This window comes from Narcine bancroftii, chromosome 3 (genome assembly GCF_036971445.1).
Source record: "Narcine bancroftii isolate sNarBan1 chromosome 3, sNarBan1.hap1, whole genome shotgun sequence".
In the NCBI taxonomy this organism is placed as follows: domain Eukaryota; kingdom Metazoa; phylum Chordata; class Chondrichthyes; order Torpediniformes; family Narcinidae; genus Narcine; species Narcine bancroftii.
Window position 1 is genome coordinate 350,019,589 of NC_091471.1, and position 21,239 is coordinate 350,040,827.

At 39.2% G+C, this 21,239-nt stretch overlaps 1 protein-coding gene across 1 annotated transcript in view; it reads right to left on the reverse strand.

The window, feature by feature from the left end:
- arhgdia (Rho GDP dissociation inhibitor (GDI) alpha) overlaps positions 1-21,239 on the reverse strand; it is a 49,780-nt gene that overhangs the window by 16,344 nt on the left and 12,197 nt on the right. Inside the window, exon 2 of the mRNA XM_069929712.1 lies at positions 7,253-7,458. Coding sequence (XP_069785813.1) covers positions 7,253-7,442 — 190 coding nt within the window. The 5' untranslated portion in view covers positions 7,443-7,458. The remainder of the gene's footprint in view (positions 1-7,252; positions 7,459-21,239) is intronic.

The window sequence follows — 21,239 nt, forward strand, 5'->3', positions numbered from 1 at the left end:
TACCAATCAACATAACCTTAGAAAAGATGTCCCCCAAACAAGCATACATTATGCTCGATTCCTTTGCAAGTTCACTGAATGGAAAGTGACACCAGAAAACGACATTAGATGTACTCAGCGAAATAAAACAGCAGCTGGGGTCACACTAGCCTCTTGCACACAATGCTTGAAAGCTGGGTTTTATCTGCCTTTCGAGCATTGTGTGAAAGCATCGAAGGTAGACTGGGGGTGGGGGGGTGGTCTAGACTTACCCGGCTTCGATCTGCCAAGGTAGGTAGTGTCAGCAGTAGAGCGTATGGACTCACGGAGCCAGCTTTTCTCGGTTCTATGTGAACCAGCAAGCCAGCTTCCAGAGATGGGTCATTTAATGCTGTCATAAGATTCAATATTCGGGGATATTTTTGTCCACAAAGGCCAATCTTCACACAAACTCTCAACAAAAATATTGATGGTATTATGAAAGAATGATTAAAAACAAAACTAAGAATCAACTGTGCAGATCTAATCCAAATCATTCCATCCTTTACATTTCTCTTTTAAAGCACGATTGTGGATTCTACTCCACTTTTCTGACATTAATTCAGAGGCACTAGAATGCCATCACCAGTTCCTGCCTCATCTCATATTATCCTGTCTTGGATAAAAGACTTCAAATATTGGAACAAAGAGCACCGCATGAAGAATTTCATTTTACAAACTGCAAAAGTCCAAGGCAAAAAAAAAAGTTGCCGGAGGGCCTCAGTGGGACAGGCAGCAGTGTGAAAAAGGAGAGTTGTCATTCCGCAAAGCCTGTCAGCATCTAAGGCAGTTACTGCCTTAAAATCAGTTAAAGGTAGGTAATAAAGGCTGGCCTTTGGTATACCCACGATCCATAAAACTAAAACCATACTTCATTAGAAATTGATATATGCCTTATCTACCAACTACATTAAACCTGAAACTTCTGCTCGTATTCATAAATGTATGTTGCCAGAACATCCCTGAAGAGCCCTATTAAAATTAAATTGCAAATTCCACCTCTATTGGATGTCCTAAGATGTTTAATGAAAACAATGCTATTTTCTGAATATATCAAATGACAAAAGGATTTTATGTTATAACAATGAATTCCTGAACCACGTTGATGTTTGGATGTTTGGTAACCTACTATTACAATGGAACTTGGGAAGGCAGATTTCATTAGCTGGAAACTTTTAATTTATTCTTATATTCAGTCATAATCAGGTCAATTTCCTTCTGCTCCTAAACACATTCTCAACCTTAAAAGGATATACAATCATATGGGGGAAGGAGTAGGAAGTGGAGACCAAATGAGAACCCAAGTTCGCCTCAAGAGCTTCCCAACATTTGCACTGACGCACTTCCAATCCAGACATTGGCAGTGTCAGTGCCCTCAAGTAATCACTGAACTTCATTCCATTCACAGGAGCTGGAGCCAGTTGGCCAGCTGAGACAGGCCTTGTTAATTTGGCACATATTTGAGCTATTTGGCAGCTGGGGGATCTGCACATTCAGAGCAACCAGATTTTTCTCGAGAGAGAAAGAGAGAGAGAGAGAGAGAGAGAGAGAGAGAGAGAGAGAGAGAGAGAGAGAGAGAGAGAGAGAGAGAGAGAGCACTCTTCCTCAGCATGCTTTTTGTTAGAATTGGATGGGACGCAAGAAATATCTATTCTTTTCACTCATTTTCATGCTCCTGAACCAAAATGACTGTATTAATCGCTTCCCATTTCATAAGATAGAGTAGGCCAATCAGCCCATCGTGTCCGCTCTGCTGTTTAATCATGAGCGTTACTCATCACTCGGCCCCGCTCCCTGGCCTTCTCCCTGTAACCCGCAATTTCTGTCTTAAATACATCCAACGACCTCGTTTCCACATCCGCCTGTGGCAACAAATTCCACAGTCTCACAATCCTCCAGCTAAAGGAATTTCTCTGCATTTCTGTTTTAAATTGATGCCTTTTGATCCTGAAATTGTGGCCTCTTTTCCTAGACACCCCCCCACCCCCCCCACCACCATGGGAAACAACTTTGTCACACCTACTCTGTCTAGGCCTTTCAGCATTCAAATTGTCTCTACGAGGTCCTCCCTCATCCTGCTGTACTCCAACGAGTACAGTCCAAGAGCTGACAAATGCTCCTCATATGCTAACCCTTTCATTCCTGGAATAATTCTAGTAAATCTTCTTTGAAACCTCTCCAATGCTAGGACATCCTTTCTCAACTAAGTCACCCAAAACTGTACACAGTTCTCCAAGTGAGGTGTCTCCAGCGCCCTATAGTCTCAAGATTACATTCCTCCTCTTTGTATGCTATACCTCTAGAAATGAATGCCAACAATGCATTTGCTTTCTTCACCTGCTGACTCAATCTGGAGGTTAACCTTTAGGGTATTGTGTACGAGGACTCCTTGCATCTCTAAATTTTGAATTTTCTCCCCATCTAAATAATAATCTGCTCATCTATTTCTTCTACCAAAGTGTATGAGGGCACATTTCCCAACATTGTATTTCAACTGGCCATTTCTCTGCCCATTCTCCTAATCTATCCAAGTCTCTCTGTGGCCTTTTCATGTCCTCAGCACCACCAACACTACCACCTATTTTGGTGTCATCCGTAAATTTAGCCACAAGCTACCTATTCCATTATATACGATGCAAAAATAAGTGGTCCCTGTGGAACACCCCTAATAACAGGCAACCAACCCAAATAGGGTTACCTTATTCCCACTGTTTCCTGTCTATTACCCAACGCTCTACCCAAGCTAGTATCCTTCCTGTAATTCCATGAGCTCTCATCTTGCTTATCAGCCTCTTATGTGACACTTTGTTGAAGGTCTTTTGAAACTCCAAGGACACAACATCCACTGCTTCTCACCTGTCAATCCTATTTGTTATCGCCTCAAAAAATTGTAGGAGGTTTGTCAGGCATGATTTTTCTTTAAGGAAACTATTCTGACTTGGACCTATCTTAATGATCCTCTAGGGCAGAGGTGGGCAACCTTTTTTTAAAACTCACATTACACCTTAAGTATTCCCTATGCCACAGATGCTCTGTGTTTGGTAAGGGATTGCTTAAGGTGGTATGTGGGTGGAAAGAAAAAGTTTGAAAACCATTGTTTTAATCGTACCTAATTGACTTGTTACATGCAAGGTTTCTTAACTCCAAAGGAAATGGGCCAATGACCATTTTTCTCAAGCAAAATATTTTCAGTAACAATTGCGTCCAGAGCAGGGTTCTCAACCTTTCCTTCCCACTCACATACCACCTAAAGCAATCCCTTACCAAAAACAGAGCACTTATGGCATAGGGAATACTTGGGTGGAATGCCAGTTTTAACAAAGGCTGCCCACACCTGCTCCAAGTATTCTGTAACCTCATCTTTGACAATTGATTCCAACATTTTCCCAACCATCGACGTTAGACTGATAGGTCTATAGTTTCCTTTCCGCTGCCTCCTTCTCTTCTTAAACAGCAGAGTGACATTCGTGATCCTCCAGTCTACCTAAACCATGCTAGAATCCACCGATTCCTGAAAGATCATTATCATTGCCTCCACAATCCCTGTAACAACCTCCTTCAGTCCTCAAGGTCTGGGAGACTTATCTACCCTTAGACTATTTAGCTTCCCAAGTACCTTCTCTCTCGTGATCTTGACAGCACTCACTTCACTTCCCAGAGACCCTTGAGAGTCCAGTATGTTATAATGTCTTCTACCATGAAGACTGATCCAAAATATTCATTCAGTTCCTCTGCCATTTCCTTGTCCCCCATTACAATCTCTCCAGCGTCATTGTCTAATGGTCCTATGTCTACTCTTGTCTCTTTTGTTTTTATATATTAAAAACTTTTAGAATCCTCTGATATTATTTGCTAACCTTTCATTTCTGATCACATTCTTAGTTGCCTTCTGTTTGTATGAAGTTTTGCAGTCCTCCATCTTCCCACTAATTTTTGCTTCCATCTTCCCACTAATTTTTGCTTCCATCTTCCCACTAATTTTTGCTTCCATCTTCCCACTAATTTTTGCTTCCATCTTCCCACTAATTTTTGCTTCCATCTTCCCACTAATTTTTGCTTCCATCTTCCCACTAATTTTTGCTTCCATCTTCCCACTAATTTTTGCTTCCTTGTATGCCCTTCTCTTTTGCTTTTACTTCAGCTTTAACTTTTTTCATCAGCCATAATTGTGCCAAATTCTATTCCTTTTGGTATGTACCATTTACTGGAATAAACAGGTGTATTTTTAATTAACCTCTTTAAAAGGTAGAGAAATGCGTCTACAATTGAGAATTTTAAAGATGGATGCCAATCTTTGCCAAAATACGCTTTAAAAAATATTAAGATTTAGACATACAGCACAGTAACAGGCCCTTTCAACCCACAAGCCTGTGCCACCAAATTACACCCGTTTGGAAGGATGGTAAAAAACTGGAGCCCCCGGGGAAACCCATACAGACATGGGAGAATGGTACAAACTCCCTACTGACAGTCTGGATTTGCACCTTGGTCCCAATTGCTGGCGCTGAAATAGCGTTGCCCTAACCGCTACACTAAGAGTAACCCGTGCATTACATTCGATTTCACAGCACAGGCTGAACTCAAAGTTGTACCATGCATAAGATTTTCTTAATACCACCATGTTTGGAAACATACTTACAAATATGGAAAATATTAACCTAAATGAAAATCAACAGTGGCAAACTGAAGTTGAGTGGTTTTTGATAAAAAAGCATGAGACATTTTATGGCCTAGCATGAAAACAATCTAGGCATACCTAGGAAAAAATATTTTAAAAATGAAGATTTCAGTGCTTTTTTCCAAGGATGAAATCGAAGTGATGGTATGCACATCACCAAAGGATAGATACACCAAGTCAGTGAAGTACCTAACAGAGGTCTTCAAAATGATGAATTCAACAGGATCAATAGAGAACATTTTCATTAGAAAAAGAGGATAACCAGAAACTGTTAACACACGATTGGCACAACAAAAGCTAACCCAAAAATGCACAATAAATGGCAAAAATGAGATAAAAACACAATGCTGGAGAAATTCAGCAAATCAGACAGTGTGCTTTATCTTTTCTTTGGCTTGGCTTCGCGGACGAAGATTTATGGAGGGGGCGCTCGTTTGTGGCTGACAAATCCGATGCGGGACAGGCAGACACGGTTGCAGCGGTTGCAGGGGAAAATTGGTTGGTTGGGGTTGGGTGTTGGGTTTTTCCTCCTTTGCCTTTTGTCAGTGAGGTGGGCTCTGCGGTCTTCTTCAAAGGAGGTTGTTGCCCGCCGAACTGTGAGGCGCCAAGATGCACGGTTTGAGGCGATATCAGCCCATTGGCAGTGGTCAATGGGGCAGGAACCAAGAGATTTCTTTAGGCAGTCCTTGTACCTCTTCTTTGGTGCACCTCTGTCACGGTGGCCAGTGGAGAGCTCGCCATATAACACGATCTTGGGAAGGCGATGGTCCTCCATTCTGGAGACGCAGCTGGATCTTCAGCAGCGTGGACTCGATGCTGTCGACCTCTGCCATCTCGAGTACTTCGACGTTAGGGATGAAAGCGCTCCAATGAATGTTGAGGATGGAGCGGAGACAATGCTGGTGGAAGCGTTCTAGGAGCTGTAGGTGATGCCGGTAGAGGACCCATGATTCGGAGACGAACAGGAGTGTGGGTATGACAACGGCTCTGTATACGCTTATCTTTGTGAGGTTTTTCAGTTGGTTGTTTTTCCAAACTCTTTTGTGTCGTCTTCCAAAGGCACTATTTGCCTTGGCGAGTCTGTTGTCTATCTCGTTGTCGATCCTTGCATCTGATGAAATGGCGCAGCCGAGATAGGTAAACTGGTTGACCGTTTTGAGTTTTGTGTGCCCGATGGAGATGTGGGGGGGCTAGTAGTCATGGTGGGGAGCTGGCTGATGGAGGACCTCAGTTTTCTTCAGGCTGACTTCCAGGCCAAACATTTTGGCAGTTTCCGCAAAACAGTACATCAAGCGCTGAAGAGCTGGCTCTGAATGGGCAACTAAAGCAGCATCGTCTGCAAAGAGTAGTTCGCGGACAAGTTTCTCTTGTGTCTTGGTGTGAGCTTGCAGGCGCCTCAGATTGAAGAGACTGCCATCCATGCGGTACCGGATGTAAACAGCGTCTTCATTGTTGAGGTCTTTCATGGCTTGGTTCAGCATCATGCTGAAGAAGATTGAAAAGAGGGTTGGTGCGAGAACACAGCCTTGCTTCACGCCATTGTTAATGGATAAGGGTTCAGAGAGCTCATTGCCGTGTCTGACCCGACCTTGTTGGTTTTCGTGCAGTTGGATAACCATGTTGAGGAACTTTGGGGAGCATCTGATGCGCTCTAGTATTTGCCAAAGCCCTTTCCTGGTCAAGGTGTCGAAGGCTTTGGTGAGGTCAACAAAGGTGATGTAGAGTCCTTTGTTTTGTTCTCTGCACTTTTCTTGGAGCTGTCTGAGGTCAAAGACCATGTCAGTAGTTCCTCTGTTTGCGCGAAAGCCGCACTGTGATTCTGGGAGAATATTCTCGGCGACACTAGGTATTATTCTAATCCTAGCGAAGATTTTGCCTGCAATGGAGAGCAGCGTGATTCCCCTGTAGTTTGAGCAGTCTGATTTCTCGCCTTTGTTTTTGTACAGGGTGATGATGGTGGCATCACGAAGGTCCTGAGGCAGTTTTCCTCGGTCCCAACACAGCTTGAAAAACTCATGCAGTTTGACATGCAGAGCTTGAGCCCTTCAAGTTATGAGCAAAATGTAGGCAGGTGCCCAATGTTCAGCACTGAGTTGTTACTTCAACCACAGTATCGGCAGACTTTCGTGTTTTTCTGGTAAGAATGAGAACCTGCTTCTGGTTGAAGGGCTTGAAGTGAAGATACGCACGTGTTGAATGGGATGCTGGTCATATAGGTGAAGAAAAGGGAACAAAGGATTACACTAAGATAGACGCAAAGATATGTAGGAAGCTTGACCTGTTGGGGCAAATAGCCTGTGCTGTGAATCCAAAGTAGTAGAGTTGGAAAGTAATGATGGGTAAAGAACAGACAAGAGATTAAATTAAGGAGCCTCTTCCTGAATGCTTCAACCTCTTTATTCACTGAACATCCAGAGGTTTATTCAGAGGGCAAATCCATTACCCTTCCATAAGAACACAGAAAATGGAGTCATAGAGATTGGAAGGATGGTATGCTGCTATCTGATACTAACCATAATTTTTAAACAAATGCAGCTTGTAGAAAAACTGACCTACCATCAACTTTATTTCGGTTTCCCAGCAGCGCCTCTTTGTACTTCTTGAGGCTTTCATCATCTTTATCCAGTTCTTCGATCTCCTGAAGAGTTTTCTGTGCTGGTGGTTTGTAACACAGTGTAGTTTCTTCTTCTTGATTCTCAGCAGCAATGGCTGCCAGTTGTTCTGCAGTTGGCTCCTGCTCTGCCATTTCTCCTTTCACAGGACTATAAAACAGCAAAATTAGCTCCCATTATTCTCAAGATCACTTAAAACATTTACACAGAGAAATTAAGCACTGGACTTTAAGATTCAGCAGTCATCAACCCCATTATGAATGCATCGTTGCAGGATCTAAACAACTAAATATTAAAACATTATATGACATTACTGCTCCAGAGAACTTGATATTCTTTATCAATAACTTTAGTTCTAAATCCATACAGCCCTTCATAAAGTCAAACTGAATTTTACTTCAAAAATTTTAATTAAAAATACGAGTTTTTAAATTCTACCTTAAATATCAAAAGACAACATTTATTTTAAAAAGGCAGCAAAAATAGCATGGGATTTTAAAAAGGACAATATTAACACATGTGCCTGAGACACAATGAAACATTAATACCTGTAGTGATTCAGCCAAGGCATCTTAATGTTGCAATTAATCAATGCAAAAATTCAGATTCAGGATAAAACCACTCCCCCCACCAAAATTGAAATATATTTTACTGCATTACGTTTTGCAAGAAACTTAAGATTCAGACATTTACAGTAGAACATATTAACAAATGCAGGAAGCCTCAGCTTTAATTCTTCCATAAATGAAAGCAGAATTAACAGTTTCATGAGTTTCAAGAACACAGATGAATTTGACCAACTCCTCCCTCTTATGATCGGGGTGCGGGGGGGGGGAGGTTATATATTGAATAAAATGTCCCCCGTAGTGGGAGACAGACTTGGATCTAATCTGTGGGGGTCTTTATATATAGAACAGGTAGGTCCCCAGTAGTGGGTGACAAGCTAGAATCTGATCCGGGGGGATTTTATATTATAGAATAACAGGTCGCCAGTAGTGGGTCACAGGCTGGGATCTGATCCAGTGGGGGGGTGTGGGGGTGTTTATATAGAGAATAATATGTGCCCGGGGAGTCTGGCACAGGCTGGGGACTGATTCTAGGGGGGGGCGGGGTGTGTGTTTTATATATAAAATATCTGATTCCCTGAGTGTGGGACAGAGGCTGGGATCTGATCTGGAGTGAGGGGTTATATCAAGAATATCACATCCCCGGGGAGTATTACCCAATCTGGGGCCTTGTCTGGGGCGTTTATTAATCAAATAAAAGGTCCCCAGGAATTGGACACAGGCTGGGATCTGATCCGGGGCAGAGGAGTTAATATATAGAACAATTCCGGGATTGGGACATGGGCTGGGATCTCATCCAGCTGGGGGGGGGGGTTTATTTATAGAATATGCAATTCCCCAGGAGTGGGAAAGAGGCTGGGGTCTGTTCAGGGGAGGGTTTATTTATAGATTATCATGTCCCCATGGAGTGGGACCCTGATGAAATTTGATAAAGGGAAGAAGCTCATGTGGAACAAACACTAAATGGTCCATTTTCCAGGGCTGCTAAACTATGTAATACTGTGTTTTTACTTACAGAGGGAGCACGGAGTCCCATAATTAGTGGGAAATGTATAACCACACTTAAATGTAATCATACTGATCAGAGGCAAGAAAATGACCAAGCCAGACAGATTCTATCCTTGGACAAACTATCCAATCTGAGACTTTGAAACTTTTTTAAAAATATTTTTTTTATTTTTCACACTATGAACCATATCAACCAAAATATGTACAAATGTTTCTCATTAAATTTACACAGTGGTCTTTTCTCCCCCCTTTCCCCCCTCCAAAACCCATAAATATTCAACATATACAATACCATAAAACCATATCTTCACACAAAAGAAAATAAACAAGAAAAATGCATCATCTATTTATTACACACTGAATCTAGTCATTTTGTCTTATCATTTTCATTCTCATTTTAGGGGATGGAGGTCGTAGGCAAACTCTCTCTGATATGCTCCATGTATGGTTCCAAATTTGTTCAAACATTGTGACTTTATTTTTTAAATTATATGTTATTTTTTTTCCAATGGAATACATTTATTCATTTCCATGTACCATTGCTGTATACTCATGCTCTCTTCCATTTTCCAAGTTGACATTATACATTTTTTTGCTATCGCTAAGGCTATCATAATGAATTTTTTTTGCATTTACCCAATTTAAGGACAAATTCTCTACTTTTTATGTTACTTAAAAGAAATATCTCTGTTTTTTTTGGTATGTTATTTTTTTGTAATTTTATTTAGTATCTGATTTAATTCTTCCCAAAACGTATTTACTTTCGTACATGCCCAAGTTGCATGTAATGTTGTTCCTATTTCCTTCTTACAGTGAAAACATCTATCCGATAATGTTGAATCCCATTTTTTTAATTTTTGAGGAGTGATATATACCCTGTGTAACCAATTATATTGTATCATGTGTAACCTTGTGTTTATTGTATTCTTCATAGTTCCAGAACATAACTTTTCCCATACTTCATGTTTTCCCACTTCTGCTTAGGTTTATAGTTCATTTCATTTTCCTTATCTTGCAGCTTAATGTACATGTTAGTTATAAATCTTTTAATTATCATTGTGTCTGTAATCACGTATTCAAAGCTGCTTCCTTCAGGTAATCTCAAGCTGTTTCCAAATTTATCCTTTAAATAACCTTTCAATTGATGATATGCAAACATTGTACCACGAGTTATTCCATATTTGTACTTCATCTGTTCAAATGTTTATAAATTATTTCCCAAAAAACAATTTTCTATTCTTTTGATTCCTTTTCTCTCCCATTCTCTAAAGGAAAGGTTGTCTATTGTAAAAGGGATTAGCGGATTTTGCGTCAATAGTAATTTTGGTATTTGACAATTCATTTTTTTCATTTCTAAGTGGATCTTCTTCCATGTATTAAGTAAATGATACAGTACTGGTGAGTTTTTATATTGCACCAACTTTTCATCCCACTTATAAAGTATATGTTCCGGTACCTTTTCCCCTATTTTATCTAGTTCTTTCTTACTCCAGTCTGGTTTTTCCCTTGTCTGGTAAAAATCTGATAAATAACCTTAATTGTGCAGCTCTATAATAATTTTTAAAATTTGGTAACTGTAAACCACCTTGATTATACCTCTGTTAATTTATCTAATGCTACCCTTGGATTCCTCCCTTTCTACAAGAATTTCCTTATTATTCTCTTTAGTTCCTTAAAAAATTTTCTGTTAAAGGAATTAGTAACGTTTGAAATAAGTATTGTATCCTTGGGAACACGTTCATTTTAATGCAGTTTACCCTCCCTATCAAGGTTAGTGGTAATTCTTTCCAATGTTCTAAGTATTCCTGCTATTTCTTTATTAGTGGCTGATAATTTAGTTTGTACAAGTGGCTTAAGTTATTATCTAACCTGATCCCAAAGTATCGGATTCCTCGTGCTTGCCATTTAAATGGTGATTCTTTTTTAAATTCTGTATAGTCTGCGTAACTCATTGGCATCACTTCACTTTTATTTGTGTTGATCTTGTACCCCGATATTTCTCCATATTCCTTCAATTTCTTATGTAATTCTTTTACTGATACCTCTGGCTCTTTTAGGTATACTATGATGTCATCTGCAAATAAGCTGATTTTATACTCCTTCTCCTTTATTTTTATCCCTTTTATTTTAATTTCTATTCTTATCAGTTCTGCCAAAGGTTCTATTGCTAAGGTGAACAATGAGGGGAATAGTGGACATCCCTGTCTAGTTGACCTACTTAATTTACCTTCGCCAATGGTCCATTATACAATGCTTTAATCCAATTTATATATTTTTCTGGTTGATTGAACTTCTGTAATACTTTAAATAAGTAATTCCACTCTACTCTGTCAAAGGCTTGTTCTGCGTCGAGAGCAACAGCCACTGTTGGTTTCTTATTTCCTTGAACTGCGTGGATTAGATTAATAAGTTTGCAGACATTGTCCGCTGTTCGTCTTTTCTTAATAAATCCAGTTTGATCTTGTTTTACTATTTTAGGTATACAATCGGCCAATCTGTTTGCTAATAATTTCGCTATCATCTTATTGTCTGAGTTAAGTAGAGATATTGGTCTATATGATGGTGGTGATAATGGATCCTTCCCCATCTTTGGTATTACTGTAATTATTGCTGTCTTACATGAATCTGGCAAGTTTTGTGTTTCTAATATCAGGTTCATTACTTCCAGGAGAGGAGGAATTAATAACTCTTTAAATGTTTTATAAAATTCTATTGGAAATCCATCCTCTCCTAGTGTTTTATTGTTCGGCAGCTTTTTTAATATATCCTGTACTTCCTCTATTTCAAATGGTTTTATTAGTTTGTTTTGTTACTCTTCTTGCAATTTCGGCAGTTCAATTTTAGCTAAAAGTTCCTTCTATTTTATCATCTTCCCCTCATTCTCAGTTTGATACAATTGTTCATAAAATTCCTTAAAATTTTCATTAATCTCTGTTGGATTATATGTAATTTGTTTATCCCTTTTCCTTGATGCCAGTACCATTCTTTTAGCTTGTCCTGTTTTATTTAAGTTGCCAGGCTAATATTTTATGTGTTTTTTCTCCCAGTTCGTAATACTTTTGCTTTGTTTTCATTATGTTCTTCTCCAACTTGTACGTTTGTAACGTTTAGTATTTAATTTTTTTTGTCCGCCAATTTTCTCCTTTTCATTATATCATCCCTTTTTACTAATTCCTTTTCTGTACTTACCATCTCCCTTTCCAACTGCTCTATTTCCCGATTGTAATCCTTTTTCACCTTAGTCACATAACTTACTATCTGCCCTCTAATGAAGGCTTTCATTGTGTCCCATAATATAAATTTGTCTTTCACTGATCCTATGTTTATTTCAAAATATGTTTTAATTTGGAGTTCAATAAACTCCCCAAGTTCCTGTCTTTTAAATAGCATGGAGTTTAACCTCCATCTATATATTCTTGGTGGGATGTTCTCCAGTTCTATTGCTAATAATAGGGGTGAATGATCTGATAGTAGTCTAGCTTTATACTCAGTTTTCATAACTCTCCCTTGTATATGGGCTGACTACAAAAACATATCAATCCTTGAGTAAGTTTTGTTCCTATTCGAATAATATGAATATTCCTTCTCTCTTGGGTGTTGCCTCCTCCATATATCCATAAGTTTCATTTCCTGCATTGATTTAACCATAAATTTGGCTACTTTATTCTTTTTACTTGTCTTTTGTCCAGTTTTATCCAACATTGGGTCGAAATTAAGGTTAAAATCCCCTCCTATCAATTGATTTCCTTATGTGTCTGCAATCTTCAAAAAAAATATCCTGCATAAACTTTTGATCCTCCTCGTTAGGCGCATATATATTGTGCAAATTCCAAAATTCTGAGTATATCTGACACTTTATCATTGCATACCTCCCTGCCGGATCTATTATTTCCTCCTCTATTTTGATTGGTACATTTTTGTTAACTAGTATGGCTATACCTCTAGCTTTTGAATTATAGGATGCTGCCGTTATGTGTCCTACCAAGTCTCTCTTTAGTTTGTTTTGTTCCGCTTCAGTTAGATGCATTTCCTGCACAAATGCTATATCTATTTTTTCCTTCTTCAATAAATTTAGTAGCCTCTTCCTTTTAATTTGGTTATGTATTCCATTAATGTTTATAGTAATATAGTTCAACATGGCCATCTTATATCTTGCATACACCTCTTTTCCACCTCCATCCCCCTTTTCCCCATTTTCATCTCTTAAGTTTTCTCTTATTACACTTAATGTACGACAACACATTTAAGACAAAGTACCCCTGCAGTTCCCACATCCACTAATACCTTAACCCCAAAATTCCCCCCCCCCCCTGAACTGGGCAACCACAACTCCCCTTTTCATTTGGATTGCGATCTTGTTTGCAGCATCAACTGATTTTGCAGTGACGGTTATTCCCCCTCTACCCAGGCCTCTCCAGAAAACACTTAAAAAAAAATCACATATAACAAAGCTCTTTCTCTTCTTTTTTTCCCCTCAACTCCCTTTCTTCCCTTCTCTTTTCCCTCTTTAGTTCTTTACATATACATTGTTTTTACATCTTTATCTCTACTTTATCCCCGTTCTTCATTCTTGTTACATCTCTTCTCCTGTCCTGCAAACATTCTGCAAATTCTTGCGCTTTCTCTGGATCTGAGAACAGTCTGTTTTGCTCCCCAGGTATAAATATTTTAAGCACGGCTGGATGTCTTAACATGAATTTATAACTTTTTCCATAAAATCGATTTTGCTGTATTAAATTCCTTCCTCCTCTTTAAGAGTTCAAAACTTATGTCTGGGTAAAAAAATATTTCTTGACCCTTGTATTCCAATGGTTTATTATCTTCTCTAACTTTATTCCTTGCCCGTTCCAGTATATTTTCTCTTGTCGTGTATCTCAAAAATTTTACTAAGATGGATCTTGGTTTATGATGTGCCTGTGGTTTCGGAGCTAATGCTCTGTGTGCCCTTTCTAATTCCATTTCTTCCTGCATTTGTCGTTCCTTTTATAAATTCCTTCACATTTGTGCCTTCTTCACCCTCCTTCAGGCCCACTATAGTTTCGTCTACTATAATTTTCCACCATATCAATTTTTTGAGATAACAACTCTTGTGTCTCTTTAATTTTTTTGTCACTTTCTTCCAATTTTTATCTTAAGTAATTTACTTCCATTTCTACAGCCGTTTCCCACTCTTCCACATTTTCTACTCTTTTCCCTATTTCTGTTATTACCAGTTCTAACCTTTGCATTTTATCTTCTGTTCTGTTCATTTTCCTTTTAATTGCATTAAACTCTAACGATAACCATTCTTTTAGTGATCTCATTTGTTCTTCAAAAAAAACTTGATCTATATTCTGTTCATCAGTCTTACCTTCTATTTCTCTTTGTCCATCAGTCTTACCTTCTATTTCTCTGTCCATCAATCTTACCTTCTATTTCTCTTTGTCCATCAGTCTTACCTTCTATTTCTCTGTCCATCAATCTTACCTTCTATTTCTCTGTCCATCAGTCTTACCTTCTATTTCTCTGTCCATCAGTCTTACCTTCTATTTCTCTTTGTCCACCAGTCTTACCTTCTATTTCTCTTTGTCCATCAGTCTTACCTTCTATTTCTCTTTGTCCATCAGTCTTACCTTCTATTTCTCTTTGTCCATCAGTCTTACCTTCTATTTCTCTTTGTCCATCAGTTTTACTTCTACTTCTCTTTGTCCATCAGTTTTACCTTCTATTTCTCTGTGAAGATCTTGGTCTTCTTCCTCTTCTTCTGTGTCTGTATCTGTGTTTGTGTTGTCTTCTTCTTCTCTTCTTTGTGTCTGTGTCTCTTCTGTTTTTCCTGATGAGCTGCTTGTATCTCTTGGTCGGGCCTCTTGTTGCTGGTCCTCCCCTCCTGGGCTGCTCGTCTGTGGTGCTTCCTGACATTGGTCTTCTTGTGGGTCATCCCTCCGTCTATCTCCCACATCTGCTTCATCGCTCCCTCTTCTGATGCCTTCCTCGTCCTCCAGCTAAGCGCCCTGGTGTCGGGCGTCCCTCAGCTGTTCACTCTGTAACAGCCTGCTCCTCTGCTGAGCCCCACCTCCTGCCGGTGTCCTCTTTCTCCTTTGATTGTGCACTTTTGTTTGGCTCCGAGAGCCATTTTTGTAGTGCACCGGCTGGTAGATCCGCAGGGCAGGCACTGACCTCGTGGGTCGGGTGCTCCTCACCACCACAGCGTCCTGTTCCTTTGTGCAGGTAAGGCCTTCTTCTTTCTTCTCCGGCGACTTTTCTACTTTTTTTTCCAGTTGTTTTTACTTTCTCCTTCTTGGAAGCCATCTTCTTTCTCTTCTCTGTATCTTTATCTTCTATTTCTTTCATTTTATTTTTATTCTGCTTTTCTTTTTCCTAACTTTTTTTCCTATTTTCCTGGAGAGGGCTGGTTTTCCCGACTGGCCAGTACTCCATCACGTGACACCCCCCCCCCCCCCCACCCGAGTCTTTGAAACTTAAAGCAAATTTCCATCCTGGGTTCAAACTATAGTCTCAGACACAAAAAAAAATACATAATCGGCAGGTGCCCAACAAATCCAATTCAAATTACAGATACTTTTAAACTTGCTCATTGTAAATCAATCCAAGTCACACGGATAATGGAACTGTAATATGCATACAATGAAAAGCAAATGAAAGCTCAATAAACAACCACATAATTGAGACAAGGTTAAATTGAAGGGTTTCAATCTTATTTTAAGGGAATCAATTTAACATTCACAAGCTTCCATTAATCACCAATTGTTGACAAGCACAGAAACTAATCACAATGAAGACAATGATATTCCAATATTATTTCACCCAAATCCTTCAACAACTCTAGATTAAGTCAACAATAGCAGGTGATACATTCAACCAGGGGACGGCAATGCAGCCCAGCACTGACACTGTATTTCTTTAAAAACAAGAATTTTGGCAAGAACTGAGACGTTGATTAATCCAACAGTCTCAAAAATTTTACCATAGAGTAAAAGAAACAAGTTTCCAATAATGGGAGTGGTGAAACAGAAATTCAGGGCAGGAAAATACTACATTACCTTTAAGCCTGCTACAAATCAAGATTTTTTATATCTAACCTCAGCTCCACTTTGCTGCACTCACCTCAAACCCCTCAAAATCTATAAGCCCAGATGTTATCAATTTTATGGAACCTTGTTTGTTTAGATTTTGTGGCTTTCAATAACATCCATTAGTTCCCCTTTATCCATTCAACTAATTACATCCTCAGAACGGCGAAGGATTAGTCAACCATTAGTTCTCCTTCAGAAATCTGTGCTGCACACGCAGCATAGCTTGTTTCTAAATCAAATTAGTAAATTTACTTTACTTTCCCCTACTACTGATGTTAAGCCATCAGCCATTTCCTCATTTTCTCTCATCCTCCTTTCCTAAATGGGGGAGGAACAGGGTGATAACAGGCCCTTCTGGCCCGTGCCGCCCAATTACACCACTCTAGTCTGCAGAAAAAAAATCCTTCTCTATAGCTTCTTTTAATTCTCTAAGACTCATTGAATCCTTATTATTTAGTAGCTTTCAATCTTCATGGAAAGCACCGATTGAAACAATATTAAAAGGAAAATTTCCAATGGAACTTGCTATCAGAAAAAGAAATCAAAGGATACAGAGAGTAAACTGGTAAATAGAATTTCATCAGATGATTCACAGACAAACAATTGAGACTTGTTGAACTGAATAGCCCCTGCTCAGCTCCTACATCCAACAAGATACCAGTGGCAAAATGTAATGAACAGAAGGAATATTTCTCAAGTCATGAACGTTAAGCTCTTCTTAGGTGGACATCATTTTTGTTGGTTTCCCAGATTACACCATCACCTCAACCTCCAGAACTCATCACAAGCAAATCAACAATGAGTTAATATTGACAGTGTGCAAGAAGCACCAAAAGATTTTCACAATCTAAAAATCTAATACTTTGAATATCAAGTCATTATGGTATATCACAGACCCAGTGATTGACAGTAAAGCTTACAATTCAAATATTTACAACTATTAAAATATAAGCTCAAAACAGCCATTCATGCTTAAAGATTCTTGCAGTTGATCTGAAACCTCCAACAACTGCTTTCAAAATCAAAACAAATATTAAATGCCTTCCTTTTTTAAGTATGGTGCTCATATCAAACAGTAACTTGCATTTCATAGTTTATTAGGACTTTTATTAATGTAATAAATAGTTCAGCACTTGGATGCTCCTCTGCATCACATCATTCTGCAAAAATATCAACAACATTTATTGAAAAATAAAGCTCCAGATGAGGTTACTTAGCAGAAGATAGTGTTGGTAAACATCTAGGAATGTGAAACATGAGGAACGAATAAATTCTGAAGTTCATGTCCACAAATTCATAAAAGGCAGCAAGACTGGCAGGAAAGTTGGTTGAAAGCACAGAGCCTTCAGTCCAGAAAGACTAGTCTAATAGTAGTTATACAGCAGTACCATTACATCAAAGGAAGGATGTGATACCACTAGAGATGATGCAGAGGAAACGGACCAGGACTCAAAAATTTTAGCAATGATTTACTAAAAATAGGAAGTTTTCTCTCGATCCAAGAAACTGAGAGGATATTGATTTCAATTGATCAAAACAGCCCTGGATAGAAGTGCTTTCTTTTGCTATCAATTGAAGAATTTGTCAACTGCTTTCTCACCAAAAGAGTGAGGTAGAATTCTTATTGCTTTAAAATGGCATTGGATACATTTTTGAAGTGCAATAGCCCACAGAACTGTGAAAATGGAATTGATCTCAACAGCTCTCACAGCCAGTGTAGACACAATGGAGTGAATAACTTCCATCCAGTGCTGTAGGTTTTCATGATCCTATCCACCAACAGATCCAGAAGCCAATGAACAATCAAACAGGGTTGGCATAGAGGTTAGCGCAAAGCCTTTACAGCACCAGCAATCAGACTGGGGTCTGCAAGGAGTCTGTACCTTTTCCCCAGGGGCTCTGGTTTCCTTCCACCATTCAAAGCATACCAGGGGTGTAGGTCAATTGGATGTAAATTGGACAGCATGGCTCATGGGCTGAAATGACCTGTCACTGTGCTGTATATCTAAACTTTTTTTAAAAAGGGTAAATTGTAATTACACCACAATCCTTGACACCAAGCTAAAAATTGGGCACAAAATCTTTCTTGGCAGAGGGACAAAAAATTATTTGTTCATAATCAAAAATCTGTTACTTAATTGTCAACTTGTTTTATTTTCTTAAACCCCAAGAGTTTCTTTGTGCATAGTAATTATTATGGAGAAAAAGGGCTGCCAGAACAAAGCAGGAATTATCTATGCAACAAGATTATTTTATTGATTGGGGAACAATGGCAAAAAAAGTCAGGATAGCACAAGTTTAATAAGCATGATTCTAGTTTGCAGATCACTGACCACAACTCAGATTCTCCTGACTTGTGATCAGTGGACAATACTCAGGCATAATGAAAACAATCACAGAACTCTCTGTCAGTAACAAAAAAAAATCAAACTACTTCCAGCACAATTTTTTGTGATTAGCAAAATCTGTGGAAGTGGTTTAAATTTAGTCAAACTAATTTTGCTTATTTGCCTCTTGGTTCTCCAATGTGAAATAGTCAAGGGAATTATGCGATGGAAGGGAAGCCAGATATGTGATAATAAAACTTTTTAGACCTTTTCTGTTTATCAGGCATTCCAAAGGGGAAACTTTTTATTGACCTACAATTCGCTGCAATGCATTTTTAACTTTGTCAGGGAAGGCACTGAAAAACAGAAGCAGAAGTAGGTCACAAGATTCTGAACCTACATCATGGCTGCAAAACAAAGCTGGAAATGGTCAACAAGACAAGATACAGCCACCCAAAGCATTAACTTTTACTAGCAGTTTTGCTGAGGGAGAGAATTCCAATCATTCTGACCCCTCCGTGGCACTCCTAAATGTCCCTTGCCCCAAGTCTAGGACTCTCCAGCGACGATCTTTTTAGAACATTGCAGTGAACATTCCACTCACTTTTAAAACTTCAGTGAATGATCGTCAACGCTGCCTATTTTTTCTTCAAAGGATAACTATCCTCTTACTAGGAAAAGATCTAATGAATGCATACTGCACTATATTGTTAAAAGAATCACAAAGTAGAAATAGGTCCCAAAGCTCTATACACACATAGCAAGACTACGACAACCCTCTTGCGAAAAAAAGCAAATCTGCTATTGGTCTTCCAAACTGCTTGGTATACATCCATTTTGTGCCTCATGAAATAGCACAGAAGCATTAATAATTACACAATTCTCAACATTAAAAACATTTTTCTCTATTCTTACAAGTCATTGTAGTCATACTTCATGCTTGCAGCTTGTTCCCCTCAGTAGATAACAATGTAGGAATTTGGAAACAGCACAGCAAATAGGAAAATAAAAAGCAGCAATTAATAATAAAAGTGCATTCAGCAACACCAGCTTGTTATTCACCCCCCCACCCCTCCCTTCTCTTTAATAGTGGACAGGCTCACTATTACATAACTGGTAGATGAAATAAGCAAATTCCTGGTTGGTTCAAATTAAAACATTTCCATTCACTCATGTAAGATGCACTAACAATCAATCCACACTGAAGTTCTCCAGAACATTTCAGGGGAGAGAGAGAGAGAGAGAGAGAGAGAGAGAGAGAGAGAGAGAGAGAGAGAGAGAGAGAGAGAGAGAGAGAGAGAGAGAGAGAGAGAGAGAGAGAGAGCAGAGAGAGAGAGAGAGAGAGAGAGAAAACGACAATAGCTGCAAATTGCTGTACAAATAGATAGCTATCTCCATTAGAAAAGGATTTTAATTTACTAAAACAATTGTTTTGCAAACTTTAGTGGAGTCCAAAATAAATTTAAGGAAGCTTAATGTAAACTAGCCAGGTAGATTAGTCTACTCCATTACCCATTAATTGCTAACAGACTTATTACTGCAGCTAGGCACAACAGGGGTGCAAGTTTTATTTCGTAAATGAAAATAATTTGATTTCAAAGATCAACAAAAATAACTCCGATGGTTAATAAATACAAATGTCCCGCTCCACATCTCCTCCAGCCAACGTACTGAAAGATCCTCAGATACCGATTCCCCTTCAGGGAGAAGACTGAAGAATGTGAAAGCACTCACCAGCAGGCTTAAAGCTAGTTTCTTCCCCTCGACTATCAGTCTCCTAAATGAAACTCATAACTACCACATGCTATCATATTTCCATATCAATTATTTGACCATATTTTTTTTAAAGGAGCAGATAACCCAAGATTTTTTAAGGTACAAAACACAGAGGTAAAACTTGTTATTTATCCATTTAGACCGGTGACCATCTTGTAGCTACATAGTGTCAATAGCAGTGATCCCACGATGTATGTAAGGAGTTTGTACACTCTCCCTGTGTCTGAGTGATCCCACGATGTATGTAAGGAGTTTGTACACTCTCCCTGTGTCTGAGTGATCCCACAATGTATGTAAGGAGTTTGTACACTCTCCCTGTGTCTGAGTGATCCCACAATGTATGTAAGGAGTTTGTACACTCTCCCTGTGTCTGAGTGATCCCACGATGTATGTAAGGAGTTTGTACACTCTCCCTATGTCTGAGTGATCCCACGATGTATGTAAGGAGTTTGTACACTCTCCCTGTGTCTGAGTGATCCCATGATGTATGTAAGGAGTTTGTACACTCCTCCTGTGTCTGAGTGATCCCACGATGTACGTAAGGAGTTTATACACTCTCCCTGTGTCACGAGTGATCCCACGATGTATGTAAGGAGTTTGTACACTCTCCGTGTCTGAGTGATCCCACGATGTATGTAAGGAGTTTGTACACTCTCCCTGTGTCTGAGTGATCCCACGATGTATGTAAGGAGTTTGTACACTCTCCCTGTGTCTGAGTGATCCCACGATGTATGTAAGGAGTTTGTACACTCTCCCTGTGTCTGAGTGATCCCACAATGTATGTAAGGAGTTTGTACACTCTCCCTGTGTCTGAGTGATCCCATGATGTATGTAAGGAGTTTGTACACTCCTCCTGTGTCTGAGTGATCCCACGATGTACGTAAGGAGTTTATACACTCTCCCTGTGTCACGAGTGATCCCACGATGTATGTAAGGAGTTTGTACACTCTCCGTGTCTGAGTGATCCCACGATGTATGTAAGGAGTTTGTACACTCTCCCTGTGTCTGAGTGATCCCACGATGTATGTAAGGAGTTTGTACACTCTCCCTGTGTCTGAGTGATCCCACGATGTATGTAAGGAGTTTGTACACTCTCCCTATGTCTGAGTGGGTTTTTCCAGGGGGCTCCAATTTCCTCCCACCGTTTAATTAAAAAAAATTAAAATACTGTAGCAGATTTT